The sequence below is a fragment of the Perognathus longimembris genome, chromosome 7 (genome assembly GCF_023159225.1).
Source record: "Perognathus longimembris pacificus isolate PPM17 chromosome 7, ASM2315922v1, whole genome shotgun sequence".
Taxonomy (NCBI): domain Eukaryota; kingdom Metazoa; phylum Chordata; class Mammalia; order Rodentia; family Heteromyidae; genus Perognathus; species Perognathus longimembris.
The window spans coordinates 59,253,416-59,269,786 of NC_063167.1; the positions used below are offsets into that span (position 1 = coordinate 59,253,416).

Sequence of the window (16,371 nt, forward strand, 5' to 3'; positions counted from 1 at the left end):
TGTTTTTGTGGAGTCCTGTATTGTGCTGTGCATTTGGAGCAGGGTTGCTTTTTTAAAGGTATAGTTTTTGGTAACCTTTTGCACAGTATCTAGTGTTGGTATTCCTGTCTTCATGAAGGACTATATTAAGTCAGTGAGGTTAAATGGACAGAATTTTCAGAAGAAACTGTCAGGTAGCCCAATGAGTGAGAAGAAAGGGAAGGGGGAACATATCCAAGGGTGTTGGAGGAGAATTTTCTCCCCACCTTCCAGGCCCATCTCCACTTCCATTTCTCATCCAGTGCAGTGAAGCAGTCTTTTGTTTATTTTCTCAGTTTGTTTGTCAAGGACAAATTTAATTTAGTAGTACTGTAATGAATTATGATATATGATTTATGCCCTTACTTGTTACTACTACATACTTGCTATTAACACATACTAGCATTTTTAAGTTAAGGAAGGAGTATAGAGTATTCATTTGTATTAGACCGAAGGAATACCTTTATGAAAATTCCTTGGGAATTTCACCATAAGAATAAACTAATCTCCATGACTATATAAAATGAATTCTTTCTGGATGGTAAAAGACAGCTTAGAAAACAGAGGTCATGGCCTTTGGAACAAAGATAGAGTTAAAAAAAGGTTGATAGCTTTTGGAATAATTGCGGTTTATTTTCAGAATAAGTGTTTTCTCATTAAACGTTTAGAGAAACATTACTTTCACATTATTTCTTGTATCCTGCAATATGAATTTATTAGTATTAACTCAGTGCAGGCTGTCAGGGTATTACTTGCTCATTCCTTTTGTCCTCTTTACTCAAGATGTTCTTATGCATCTGTTCATAAACTTTGACAAATATTTGACTTCCAAAATGTCTTAAAAGTTGCATGAGGAAAATAAATTACCTAAAATTATTAATAACAAAAGGATATGTTCCTGAAAAACAAGTTGATAAAGAAAATACAGTATTCAGCAGGATCAAAATTCCATAATAGTAATTAATAATTTTTTTTACCTCTTCAGTATAAAAATGCACTTAAAGAAATAAAATAATATACACTTTCAAAAGTGTCAGCATTTTGTTTTTATTTAATACGTGTGAGAATTTTGTTGATGTTTTTAAGGTTGGACTAAGCAGAAATTATCTGTATTAGCTATCAATTAGTCTGAAGTTTTATTAGCCTTATAGTCTGGACACTTGGACATCCTATCTAACATATTGAGAGTCAGAAAAATAATTCCTATGGCATAAGTTCCCTGTTTACCAAAAGTACATCCAACCCAAGTGGGAATCATATTCATTGTGAATTTAAAATAACCAAAGCACAGATCTAATTTACTTAGTTTTTGCCCTCCAAAACTCCTTTTAGTTGCAGGTTCTTTTGCATTATTTCAAACTCTAATCCTCTGAGCGGGTAATTAACGGACCAGCAAAGCTATTTGTGGGAAAGAAGAGCCATAAGGGTGAAAATATTTCTTCACTGAGTGATGGTTAAGAAGTAAATAATTACATATGGAAAAGATTTGGGATGACCAATCTAAATCTGAGGGTAATTAGAAGTAGAATGAAAATCGAAATGCTTGGCATGTACAATTCTCAAATCATAATAAAACTAATTAAATATTTAGAAACTAAAATCCCTTCACAATTTGAAGAAAAATAACCCACGACAAAAGGCTCTGTAGCTTTATAGATAATTAGCAAGGGTTATAGGAAGGAAGAACATCACAGATTGGCTCCAAGGCTCTGCAAGGTCATGTCTTATTATGCTGTGTCTTTTATATAGTCTGATAACATGTTTCTTGCTAATTTAATCTAACTAGGGCATCCCACAGCGATTTCCCATTTCTCTTGTTTAAAGTGTGAGTGTCTACAAGTACAAACGGTAGTAGGTTAACATTTTTTATAAATAATTGCTTTAAATGATAATTAATTCTTAAAGTGGAGGTCTTAAATTTGAACAGAAATACAATATTTTTGAAATACTTAATAATTTTATAGTTGTTATTTTCACTTAAAATTGTCTTATTCCTTTCATTAAACAGACTGGATGACCCTGTGAATGAAACTTAGTCTCAGTGGCATGCTTTGTAAATAAATACTTCTTATTTTGCTAATAGAGGCTAGCACATTTATGTTGAATGTGCATTTATGCAGACAAGGGATTTTTGTGCTGGATTAATAAGGTGCTGAGTGAGTCAGGCCTAATTTGCATTAAAGTGACCCCAAGGTCCAGTAAAAACCAAGGAATTTCAAAGGTGTCTGAAACATAGAAAGTTTTCAGCACAGCATTGCCATTTCAAAATGTTTTTTAAAAATAATTATTGTGGAACTTTTGAGATAATTTTAAAGGTTTCTAAAATACAAATATAAACATACTTTAGTCATAACTTCTGGCACAATATTTCACTCAGATACAAAATGACTATGGAATGCTGTATAAGATTTCAAATCTGAAAAATGGAATTGATTATCTTCTAGAAATAAATAGTATTTTACTCTTATACTTATTTTGGCACTATTTTTCTTATATGTCATTTTTTTCAGTCACATAGATTTTGTATTTTCATAGCTATTATTTAAATAAATGTTACTTTTCTGTAATATTTTACACCATTCTTTAAAATATTTAATTACAGTCTATCCTTAAAAACAAAAAGTCAAGATTATATTTATATATCTTATTATATATATTATATTTTTAAAAATCAGTAGTTAGAAACTAAAGGCTTTTCTCCCAATTTGGTATCCAAAAACATGTTAACCTTAAAGAATATAAAGCTGGTAATTCTCGTATTGTAGTAACTATGGCCTTATTTGAAGATGCTTTAAGTAATACAATGTTATATGATACATAAATTATATCATTGCCCAAAAGATTATATGATAGAGATCTTGACAACACAAATGATGAAATAAATTATGAGAGCATTGTTATATGGCCAACGGGACATTACTATAGCACACCTCTTTTTGCCATATTAATTACACACCATTTAGCTTCCTAATGTTATATTTACTTAGCAATTAGTTAAGCTCACAAATCACCACTAATAGATATTTAAAGAAACTCAGCGATGTTTCCACAGCTCTATAGAAATTTAGATAATAAAAAATTAATTATGAATTTTTCTTGAAAATCTAGTGGTTTGGTTTAACATTCAACTCTTTCCCTCCTGCAGAGAAAGATTATAAGCTTGTGTCTTGAGCACGATTTCTCTGTATTGTCTCTCATTATGCTTGATAACTTTGTTTAAACAAATCTGTTTGCCTTGGCGCTTACCTACTCCTACTTTCAGGTGGTCACTTGCATGTGTAGAAATTTTGTCCAGAATTGGGGCTAAAAAGAATTGTTCTGTTGATTAGAATATAGTTCATCTGGAATGGTTAGTGCCTAGAGGAGTGATTGGAAGCTAAAAGGTACTTTGCCTCTTCCTCTTAAGCACATAATCTATATCTTAAGTCTTTACTATTGGCTTTTATGAAACAGAACAGTGTCCTAATTGACAGAATTTTCTGAGAATCAGGTACAGCTGATTGAAGCAGAATTAGATGTGTGCTGTTTGTTTTCTGTTAACTATGTTTATTTAGATGCAGAAATAGCCAGGTGAGCTATTCTTGATTTCATTCATTCAGCAACACTTATTATGTGCTGGGCATATAATCATCTCAAATAAGAATTTACAAGTTAGCAGTTTCTCTTTTTTCCCCCCTCCCATTTGTAGCAAGGCTTCTATTTAAAACAACAACAACAAACAAACATGTACTTGAACAGAATGAAATAAGTAGTTGACATTTTATTTTTGATTAGTAATTGAAATTCAGCAATGAATTTCATTGCTTCTCTATTAATAAGGACTTGAATTCATGTTAAAAATAATTCAACTGTAGGTGCTCTGTTCCTTTAGATGTATAGTTCACTTGTAGATGTGGTATAACTTTCTCTAGAATATTCCTAGGATTATTCTGTTTACTATTGAACAAAGGAATCTTTGAACACTTTCCTGACACCTTGAAAGCATCTAATTCATCTCCAAGAAAAAAGGAGCATTTTTAACTAAGATTGACAGTAACTCAGAAAAAATGATTTATCATTGCTAGCATTTTGTAATTGAAGTGTAAAAATAACAGATGACAATTAGAATAGGAAATTTTTCAAGCGGTCTTCACATACGTATATAGACCTAGCAAAGAATTGGAGAAATATGTAGGGGATAATTTAAAATCTGAACTCACTTGAATTTAGTTTCTGTCATGATATACTGAGTTTTTCTGTTGAATGCTGGAGTATTTGTTCACGTTGGTAGATTTTTGCATTTTTAATCTTCCTTAGAACTGGTGAATAATGGCCCTTGGCAGGAGATAATGAAATTTTCTTAATTTATATTTTCAAGTAGAAGCCTCAGTTGAAAATGGCATGCTATGGCCTGGAGACATAGCTCTAGTGTAAGTTTCAGGGGAGCTGGAATAAGAATGCATGCCATCGGTGATAGGGAACATTGGGATAGTGAAGAAGTAATTTAAGGAAGAAAAGAAAATGCACCAAAGTTTTATTGTAGCATATCTAATGATCTGCTGAAGATTGCCAATGGTTTTTGGAGCATGACTGGAGAAACTAATGTTATCTTGCCAAAACAGAAGGCCCTGCTTAATCAGCAGAACAAGACTATTGATTAAAACCCCTCTCACAATAGATTACATGTAGAATCTCATATCCATACTTTGCACTTGTTAAAGTGTAATAATGAGCATAAGATAATCAAAAGAAGAGTAAAAGCAATTTGTTGCGCATTGTACAATTTAAGATTAGAGTTGGGAAGAAAACAAATTTGCGTGACTAGTTTGTCTTGTTTTTAAGGCTGTACATAGGGAAGAGTATGTACAATACTGGATGCTTTCACTAAGGTCTGCAAACTGTGGCCATTTTTACACTGGGGACAGTGTTACTGATTTTTTCGTAGTGATAATTCCTGTTTTTGAGATTTGTTATCTAGGCATTGTGTAGTTTTTTCTACATTTTCTCATTTAACCTTAACAGCAAAATTCAAAGCATATAATACGCTTTACGAGTGCAAAAGCTGAAGTTGAAACATTTAGTACATTATATACTCATAGATAGATGAACATAGTTAAATAAGCAACCAAGTTGGATATTAAACTCCAGTTCTTTCTGATCTTAAAAACCTTATTATAAACACAGGTTAGCAAATAATTTTGTTTCTGAATCATTAACAGCAGATCTAACACTATCCTATATTTTTAAATGTATTTTTTAAAAGAATACAGTTACTAATATGTGCATTGTAATGTTTTTCACTTATTTTTAAAAGCTGGAGGAAAAGGGATATAGTACTAATTTGCTGGCATTAATGTTTCATTAGTAATGAAACACCAAATATTTTATTTATCCCAAATGACAAAGTAAATCTGGTTCCTCAAATATACTTCAGTTATTCTGGATTGCATTTGTTTTTGTTGTTCCATGTTGCTATTTTGTTTGTGATGTGTTTTGTTTGCTTTGTTTTGTTTTGTTTTAGTTTGAGATCTAATCTAGGTTTGTTACCTAGATTACCTCCAAACTGGCCTCGGGCTCTTCATTCTGTGGCCTCAAACTTTCCCTAGGGACAGGATTAAGGTGTGTGCTATCCTGTCAAGCTATACTGTCTTATCATATATGTTAATAATAGGTCGAAAAAAATGCCCTTTTAAAATCAATTAGACATTGTTTATTCAGTATATTTAATTTTATAAAGCAATGTAAATTCCCTAAAATTACTAATAGTAAAAATTGAGAACATTATTTACATATAAAAGAGAAATATACTGTTTATAATACTTTGTAACTTTCTACCATCTGCCACTGTGTTGGCCAAGAGATGCATTACATTTTTCTTAAAGTATTTTTAAAAATTTTCTTGTCTTACTGATTATGCATATATGTCTGAGCAGTAATAGTTACTTAAAATAATATTTACTCTAAATTTTGCTAGTAATGAAATATGTTGGCATTTTCTCTGCACAGAAAGTGAATTAAGCTACTAATCCCCCAAATTATTATAGTTTTCCTTCTGCTCTTAGAGATGAACATGTGGCTTTATCCTTTTTACCCACCATTTTCTTCCACAGTTTAAGATAGAAATACTGTAACAGCAAGTTTTTAGGTAACAACTGAAATTCTGTGTTTTCCCTCATTTGAATCAGTTTATGACTTACAAACTTGTTTTTCTTTGTTGTGGTTGATGGTTTTATGAGCAAGATGCAAGTTTAATAACTGTTGATATCAGTAAGACTTTTAACATTACAGTGTTACAAAACACTTTTGGATTTATATTAGCTATATGTGGAATATGGTACTTAGTATGTGTTTAACAATAATAAAAATAGGAAATCTTTGAAAAAAACATATAAAAGCTTGCATCCAGATATAATGTGTAGATATTTCTTGTGTTGGTAGTGCTTGTAATTGAACCCAAAGATTTGCATATGGTAGGTAATCACCTTAGTTCTAAGATATATTTCAGCCCAAGGCAAATTGTTTGTTTATTGGTGTTTTGTGGCTTTTGTTTTTGTTTTGCTTGTCTTGGTACTGGAATTCTGAGCCTAGGTGCTGTCCTTGAGCTCCTTTTTGCCCAGGGATAGTGCTAGTAGAACCACAGCACCACTTCAGCCTTTTTGTTTTGTTTTGTTTCCTAAGTTCTGGTCTCAAGGTCTTTCCTGCCCAGTTTGGCTTTGAACCTTGATCCTGAGATCTCAGCCTCCTGCTTAGCAGCTAGGATTCCAGGGTCCCCAGCTAAAACAGTCTTTTTGTTTTTATTTTCAAACTGTGTTATTTATTTATTTTAATGTTTATTTTTATTGTCAAGGTGAATTACAGAGGGTTATTTATTTTAATGTTTTTTTTCTTGTCAATGTGAATTAGAGAGGGGTTACAATGACATACATTAGATAGTGAGTACATTTCTTGGCCACCTTGTTACCCCCTCCCTCATTTTTCTCTCACCTTCCCTCTTCCCCAGCTCTCCTCCCCCACCCTGAGTTATACAGTTAGTTTACAACATATTGTCTTAGAAGTATTGCTGTTGTATTAGTTTGCCTTCTACCTTTTGTCTCAACAATTTTAATGTTACCCTTCCATTCCCTAATTCAGACAGATATATATAAATTTCCCAGAGTACCAGAATCAAATATAGTGACAACAGGGGCTAAATCATTGGGGTAGGGAATGTGGACAGAAGAAAAGAGATAATTTCACATAGTATGTTGACAATAACAACATCACTGATAAACCATTTGTTTCCATGTTTTGGAGATCATTTCTCTTAGCATCATCTTCTGTGACCATGTGTACATAGCTATTGAGCTATTGTGGTGATCTGCTAGGACTATCCTAGACATATACTAATGATTACCAATAAGTAAGACCATAGAGTTTATGTTTCTTTGGTTTTGGCTCACTTCCTTTAGTCTATTTTTCTAAGTCTTTGCATTGTTTTTTTTTTTTTTTAACAAATAGGACAATGTCATTCTAACAGAAGCATAGAATTCCATTGTGTATGTATACCACAATATCTTGATCCATTTATTTATTTTTTATTATTTATGTCTATATATATCTATGTATGTATATGCATTTATTTACTTATTTTTGCCAGTCTTGAGGCTTGGACTCAGGGCCTGAGCACTGTCCCTGGCTTTTTGCTCCAGGCTAGCACTCTACCTACCTCTTGAGCCACAGCATGGACACTTCCAGCTGTTTATGTGGTGCTGAGGAATAGAACCCAGGGCTTCATTCATGCTAGGCAAGCACTCTACTACTAAGACATATTCCCAGCCCTTTATTTAATTTTTGTACTTGTTTTCTTGGTACTTTGAATTAAATTCAGGAAATAGCAAGTGCTTTGCCACTGAGCTATATCCCAGCCTGATAGTGTTTTTTAACCTAGTCGAACTCCCAGCTTGCTGAGTTGGCAGTTGAAGAATATTTAAAATGATTTAAATGTTTTGAATTGTGTTTAATTAAGCAATTTTATCTCTCTTCTTTTAGGAAATATTATTAAATCATTATCAATTAAGTCAAAGTTTAAATATAGGAAAGCCAATAATTGTAGTTGATTATATTTTCTATTACTTTTTTTTTTTTTGCCAGTCCTAGGGCTTGGACTCGGGCCTAAGCACTGTCCCTGGCTGCTTTTCGCTTAAGGTTAACACTTGAGCCACAGCATCACTTTGGCTTTTTCTGTTTATGTGGTGCTGAAGAATCAAACCCAGGGCTTCATGCATGCAAGGCAATCACTCCTCCCCTAAACCATATCCCCAGCCCTTTCTATTATTTTTAATGACATTAATAATGTACTATGTGTATTTTTTCAGATTCTCAAAAATTACATTTTCAGGTTTATTTAGTAGTATAAAGTTAGAAAAAGATTGTTTTCTGTAGTCTCTTAAAAGCAGTTTATGAGGGGCTGGGAATATGGCCTAGTGGCAAGAGTGCTTGCCTTCTACACATGAAGCTCTCGGTTCGATTCCCCAGCACCCCATATATGGAAAACGGCCAGAAGGGGCGCTGTGGCTCAGGTGGCAGAGTGCTAGCCTTGAGCCGGAAGAAGCCAGGGATGGTGGTGCTCAGGCCCTGAGTCCAAGGCCCAGGACTGGCCAAAAAAAAAAAAAGCAGTTTATGAATACCAGGCATCTTCTTGGACAGAGTAACTAATTTCTTCCATTATTCTCCTCTATTTCTTCCCATCTCATGCATCCCCTTAAGTTACCTGGTTGTACTATGATATAGGCATTTGACTTCCCTTTTCAGGAATTGACAAATAATTAGACATATTGATCAAAATAAGAGCAACTGGAAACCTTGATTCCCTCACTTAAAACTGGGAAGGAAAAATTTTACTATTGTAAATCCGATTACATATATCTACTTTCATAAATTTTATTCATCACTTACTTTCTATTTCATGTGCATTTCATGAAGTTTTCCACAAAATACTTAAATGATTTCCCTCATAAAGCATCTATGCCTAGTACATCTCTAGGTGATTAAGAGTCATCTTAATTGGTAGATAGTTAAAATGCCCAGGACTGGGTATTTGCCCTTAGAACTTCAGAATCTGTTCATAATATGAAGCCTAATAATTTGCTTTTCCTAGTTGAGCTCTCTGGTCACATTTTGGAACCACTACTTTAGCTATCCTAACTCAACAGTGCATGTTTATAAACATAAAACAGCCATAAGACCCATTTTTGCAAGTTGAAGTGTTTAGAGAGAAATAATAATTATACCTCCTTAAATTATACTCAAAGGCCCACCTGTTTTTCACACCCTTTATTTTCTCTTCTACCTTGTTCTCATTTATACTCACGTTCTATGCTTACTATTTAAGGAAAATTTAGATTAGTATGCTAAATTCTCACAGTATTATATTAGTATTCTGATGTTCCAGTTCCTAATGTGAACAACTGTAACTGATAGAAAATATCATTATCTTTTTATGGAGAGAAAGAGAGGGAGAAAGTGATGCCAGGATCCTTGCCCAGTTCTTAGAAAATAACTACCAAACAACTTTTCTGTTTTTGTATTGGTTATTTTCGAAGTTGAGCCTTTGGTGGGAATTTACTCTGCTTTTTTTTGGCTAAATAACTGCTTTTTAAAATTTTTTTAAACCACACCAACTAACAATTTTAGCATCTTTTTTTATAATTGCAATTTTATTGATTGTGTCAAGGATCCGTACACAGACATTTCAGTTTGTACACAATTGGTATGTAGCACACATACCAAAAGTTGAAAGCCATGAACTATTTGAAAAATATCCTAGGGACATTCCAGCTTCAAATCTGGAAGTGAATTTTCCTTAAGAAGAAACCAAGTACCCATATTCCAGATGTTGGTCAAAGGGCCTAGTGGCAAGAGTGAAGCCCTGGGTTCAATTCCCCAGCACCACATATACAGAAAAAGGCCAGAAGTGGCGTTGTGGCTCAAGTGGCAGAGTGCTAGCCTTGAGCAAAAACAAAAACAAAAAAGAAGCCAGGGACAGTGCTCAGGCCCTGAGTCCAAGCCCCAGGAGTGGCTAAAAACAAACAAACAAAAAGCACAACTGCAACTTCAAAACTGCCATTTACTATGCTTCCTATTGCAGGATAGAAAACTAACCCCTTCACCCAAAGAATGTTATGTTAAGCTTGCACTGAAGGCAGCCCACTGTTTTCTGGTGCTACTAAAAAATAAACAACCAGCAAATGATTTCACTTAAAAAAATCATTTACACTTAAATAAAATGGGATGAGGTGGAATTCCCTCCTTTTAAAAAATGCTTCTAGAGCTACTAAAAACTTGCATTTACAAAATAGTTGATAAAAAATATTCCTCTGGATTGTACAAATGGGATTCAGGGACCAGCAGTAAGACATGTTGTATGGTTAGTGATACTTGGCTTCCTTCTCTTCTGCTTTGTCAGAGACTGCACTCTCCTCATTCTTAGTCTCTCCATTTTCTGCAGGCAAACCTTTAGTTTCCTGGCTGGTCACCTCAGACTGTTTCCCTTTTGCTCCCCTTTTTCCTTTTGTTTGCACTTTCTTGATGGGACATTTATCCTTTCCTGTGGGCCTTTTGGGCTTGGGTTCCACTTTGGCCCCGGTAGGCCTGGTAGGTTCGCTGAGAACCTGGCAGACATCCTCTTGGGCTCATCCTTTGCTGCCCCTTTGGCCTAGCTGACTTTCCCCTTAGGCATCATGGCTGTGCAGGGAGGTGCATGTTCTATGTGCACAGGAGAACTTTCCCCCACCTATGCTGCCAGGACACCACTCCAATTTTGCGGCCTCATCAACCGCATATGGGTTAATGAATTTTTAACTTTAAAGATTTATAGCTCACATTGGACATTTCCCCATTCATTTCTATACATTACGAAACTTACGGCTACTCTTTCAATTGATAAAGAATATTCACAGGGCTGGGGATATGGCCTAGTGGCAAGAGAGCTAGCCTCGTATACATGAGGCCCTGGGTTCAATTCCCCAGTACCACATATACAGAAAACAGCCAGAAGTGGCGCTGTGGCTCAAGTGGCAGAGTGCTAGCCTTGAGCAAAAGGGAGCCAGGGACAGTGCTCAGGCCCTGAGTTCAAGGCCCAGGACTGGCCAAAAAAAAAAAAAAGAATATTCATAGCCCATATTGTCATTTCTGTAATGTGGTTGTTTATATAACAGTTGTAACTACTTTCAACCTGCCATATGTAACTGTAGCCTCTATTATTGATGATATTCCTGTATCACCTTCCTGTGGTTGTACCTACACTATCTCTGTATCTTATCTGTGTATATTGGAAACCAGGTATACTGGTATTAGAACTAGGAAATTGGAAGGGAATACCAAAATCGAGAGACACAGGGTAAAAAAAGACAAACAACTACAAAAGCAATATTTACAAACTGTTTGGTGAAAATGAACTGAACAACTGAACAATCATGGGAGGGGAGGGGAAAGGGAGGGGAGGGGAGGGGGGAATGAGGGAAGAGGTAACAAACAGTACAAGAAATGTATCCAGTGCCTAATGTATGAAACTGTAACCTCTCTGTAATTCAGTTTGATAATAAAAAATATATGTATAAATTCTGACTCATTTGCATGAATAGATACTGTTGTACATAGCTGTTATTTTTTTAATCCATGTACAATTGAGATTCTCATGTTGAATCTTCACTGTTGGTTAATTTTAAAATTTCTGGTTTTTCAATATTCTTAATATACATATATATGTATGGAGTATAAGAAAATAATATGTATATATATGTATATATATCCATGCTCCATATAAAATGTGTGTGATTTTTATCGGTGGAAAACTTATTAAGTCTCCTTCAGTTTTACTTAAGATTATAGTCGCAGAATTAGTACTTTTTACTGTCTTAAAGTAAGTGCTTTGTATACTGTGATTTTTAAAAAAAGATATTTATGTGGTTAGTATAAACAATAAATTGTGACGTTTATTTGAACTCATAGTTGTAGTCTGACAACTAGTGCAGTTGACTTTTAAAAATAAATATAGGCAGTTTTTTTTCATTTGATCACATTGGTATACTTTCAAATAAAATATAGAATGGTCACAGGTTTGCTTCACTTATAAAAAAATACTGTCACATTGAAAATATGAAAGATTTCTAATCCTATGTTACAGTCATTTTATTCATCCAGTTATTTCTGGTAGGGAAACATTGGGTAATCTTCAGTGTATTCTTTATTTTTGGAAAAATGGAGGAAATCCCCAAATCTCTTGTGCTGTATCCTCTGTGAGCCACCTCCTTACCTTGGTCCAAAGTTCTCATGTTCCTGGTTCATTTCAACCTCAGTAGAAGCCACATTCTCTTATATACCTGTCCCTAGATGGGTGATGTAAGAGGAGTTAAGAAGGAAAGGTAATATGGTATATGAAATTGTTTACTCACCAATGGAATTTTGTTATAATAGGACTTTTATAATGAGAGTGTGTCTTATAACTAAGAAAAATAAAATTTGGTTGAGTAGTTTTAAAATGTATACCAATGGAATATATGAAAAGGATATTAAAAATGTAGGGGTTTACTTTTCTTGGCATCTAAGAGCTGTGAGGCTAAAATGAAATGAAGATCCCTGTAGGTATGAATACATACAAAAAAGGAAATGAAAGGACTGTAACTTTTGATCGGGACCAGGTTAGTGTTGAGGATTCCTGGGAGATGGAGTAACTTATAAAAAGGCGATGAGATTTCTTATAGCTGTAAAATTTAACACAGAAGAAAAATGAATTATCAGAACTGTATTTCTACATTAGTTGAAACATTAGATGTGAACTACTGAGAAATCTTAAAATCTGCCTAGTATTTTAAGCTTTAAAATATATTATTAGTTCTGTGATTTATATTAAAATCATTAAGTTACTCTAAATGATAATAAATCAAATGTTTCTTCATAGATAATAATAACAGGACAAAAATCAGAATGTTGTGAACACTTCTCAGTTTACATTATCTGTATTCTTGAAAGTATAGTATAGCACATATTTTTAAATACCACATTACATCACAGATTAATCATGATAGAAGTTATGATTAGTTTAATATTTTGCAGGGAATATTATGATTTAGTAAGCATATAAGACTCATTTGAAATTTACTGTAGTATATTTTGAATTATAAAATGTAGCTTTTTAAGCCTATAATGCCTTTCCACTTTGACTCCTTTCAAAGTAAGATCCTCTTAATTTTAAGTTGAAATAACATCAAAGTCCATTGTTTCTTGTATCTCCCTCTCATGATTCTGCAGTGCCCTTTGTACTTAGGTATCTTCCAAACCGATTTACTTGTGTGCTATTTTGTAGTTCAGCTATTTTATATACTATAAAATATTTAGTATTCAAGTTGCTAGACAAAATTTGCTACAATGTTTTTGTTCTGCTTGATTTGCCTTCTTAATGTATCCATTGGCTTGTATTCAAATCAAAATATAAAACAAATAATTCTTGCCTTTGCAAAGCTTGTAAAAATAACATCTGGACCAATTTATAGGAATTAAATATTCTTTCCCTCGATTTCGCACTTAATTTTAATCATGATAACCTAATGGCAGCAACAACAAAAAAGAAAATACTTTCTTAGATTAATCTATAGTACATTTTAGGGATAACATTAGTGCTATTGTTTTTTAATGTTAAGTTGATTTAAAAGAACCAAGGGTGTACAGTAGTTATTCATAGCATGAGCACATCGTTCTGTGAAAAACAACAATAGTTGTATGTGCCAAACTACTTTAAATACAGTGTGTCATTCATGTCAGCCATTATATGTATGAAAATAACTACTAGCCTTGGGTTCAATTTCAGTACCAAGAATGGAGAAAGGGACAAGAAGAGAAACAAGTTATCTACTAGCTTGGTATTTCGTATTCAGGAATGAGGACAGTGCCTGTAATAGCAAAAGTAACACCAATTTGGGTGCTAGAGGATGAACTTTAATATCTGTCTTTATGTTTATTTTAATACATAAACTTCCTGCTCAGCTATTCAGTTGACAGAGTCATACTTCTGTTCACTCGCAGATTTTTTGTTTTTTGGGGTGTTTTTTTTTTTGCTTGTGATTTTAATTCATCTAATATGCTGGTAAGTCCTTGTTTTCCACTACATATTGAGTATATAAAAAATCAAATACTTTTTAGCTATTTGATGTGTAATAACCTAATATCATTTGGATTATATATTTTATACTTCTTGTTGCTTAAAGAAAATGGGAGTCAGTTCTATATTGTATCTCTTAATACAAACATGTTACATTACACAAATTTGATTCATTTTATATTCCAGGTGCAACAATCGAACACAGTGTATAGTAGTCACTGGGTCAGATGTATTTCCTGATCCATGTCCTGGAACATACAAATATCTTGAAGTCCAATATGAATGTGTTCCTTACAGTAAGTATCACCTTTATATTCTTCAATTCCTCCAGCATTCCTTGTTAATGCTGAAAGACTACACATGTGAAAGAAGCATATGTTTATGGCCTACAAAACCATTATGCATGCAGAGCACTAACAGACTCGGGACTCCAATTAGCTTCATGAAGTGTGGAAGGAAGCCATAGTGTGGTGCTGGCCAAGTGTCTGTCTGTGTTCTTAAGTGTTTGGCTTTTAAGGCTAGTGTTTTTCCAGAAAACAAACTTGAATTAGCTATTCAATAGGGCAGATAGAAATCTGTACTTTTGCCCAATACCAGTTGCCGACAAATTGGTTTGGCTCCCAGTTTTCTAAAGCAGGAATTGACTTCGGTTTTAATCGTGAGCTACTTGAATGGCTACCTGCTGTCGTGGTAACTTTAGTGCCTGGTAAATGCTACTTGTGCAGGCCCCAAGGCAAGTGTTGCCCTTCTTGTTCTGTGTCCTTGAGGGGAACATTTTCCCCCTAGATACAGCAGTGAAATTTTAATTGCCTCCCCCCCCCTTTAAACAAAAAGTCAGACAAAATCTTACATGTATTTCTGGGTAGCACGTTCTTAAGATCCTGCAAGGAGCTATTTTAAATTCAATTGAAATTTTTATAGATAGGCTACAGCTAATTACTCTAATGCTATGTCGTTTTCCTTCTAATCTCAGATTCATGTTTCTACATTATATTCTTTACATTCAATGAAAATTTTAACATTTCAAACAAAACTTAAAAGCTTCAGCGTGTTTTCTAATTTTTACACACTAATTTGATACCATTTTCTTCTTACATAAAACAGAAAAAAATCATGTCAGGTTAGTTCATAGACATTAGAAGTAAAGTTTAGTATTTTGACTGATTTGAGACAGCTATACTTCTTTCCTGCAACAACAATTGGAACCTGTAATCTCCACTTCTTGGAAGGTTGGGGCAGGAAAATTATTTGAACTCCTAGTTTGAAACTATCCAGAGTACTGGGTAGCAAAATCATATCTCAAAACAAAAACACCAAAGGCCACATTTTGATACAAGTGCTAAATTCAGTATGGTAGGAACGCATTCTTACACATATGGTTAAGATACCCTCTCTGCCTTCTTCTGCCACAAATTTGATAATTGGCTTTTTGTGGTATCAGTTAAAGGCCAAACACAGATGATCTTTTCTTTTCATCCCTATTCTGTGTTCCTGTGTTCCTGTGAAATGGATGCTTTTTATGTTTTCAGTATTTTCTGTAACATTTGTAGGATTGGAAGCCTACTGAGTGCACTGATCTTTATTCCATCTCTCCTGTTTGTAGTGTTGGTGGCTTTACATAATCATTCTTCTTCTGTGCCACTTAGAGGAACATTGTATTCTTTTGAGCTAACCAAAATTTTGTTCCGTAAAGTCCCTCTCACTTGAATTCAGCATGGTTTCTGTCCTCAAATTAGAGAAGGAATACAGCATCCATTCCCAAACAGTGGAATCAGTCAGAGCTGCCAAGAATTGTCTTTCTGGAGCCAGTTCCTGTAACCTAGTCTCTAGACCAAGACAGTGTTAAGCACGTATTATTTTCAGACTCTTAAGTAATTTCTTGCGCTGATTAAGAAAGGAAAATGTGGATGTCTTCTGGAACATCTAACTTTCAAAATTTTACTTTTTCAGTTCTCCAGAACTATTGTACATTGTGCACTAAACTTGCAAATAGCTATACTCAGAGAAGTATCTATTCTTTCAAGTTTTTGTCCTTTGAAATAAAAAAAATCAATCCAGTAATTAATTTGCTGTTATCTTTCTAGATGTTTGCACGAGGTAGAAATAAGTCTTTGCCTTTTTTCTTTATAAATCCCTCCGCGCTAAAGAATAGAAGTAATTAAAATTCCTATATACCGTATAGTAGTGACACACTATAAATTATAGTTTCAACAAATCAAAAATTTTAATGAAAATGGTCT

The 16,371-nt window shown here is 33.9% G+C and overlaps 1 protein-coding gene and 1 pseudogene across 9 annotated transcripts in view; one reads left to right on the forward strand and one right to left on the reverse strand.

Annotated features, from left to right (window-relative positions):
- The window catches only part of Adgrl2 (adhesion G protein-coupled receptor L2), a 180,634-nt gene that overhangs the window by 115,044 nt on the left and 49,219 nt on the right, over window positions 1-16,371 (forward strand). For all 9 annotated transcript variants that reach the window (XM_048351649.1, XM_048351648.1, XM_048351651.1 and 6 more), the window contains exon 4: window positions 14,318-14,427. In XM_048351649.1, coding sequence (XP_048207606.1) covers window positions 14,318-14,427 — 110 coding nt within the window. The remainder of the gene's footprint in view (window positions 1-14,317; window positions 14,428-16,371) is intronic.
- Window positions 10,379-10,714, reverse strand: LOC125355336 (annotated as a pseudogene).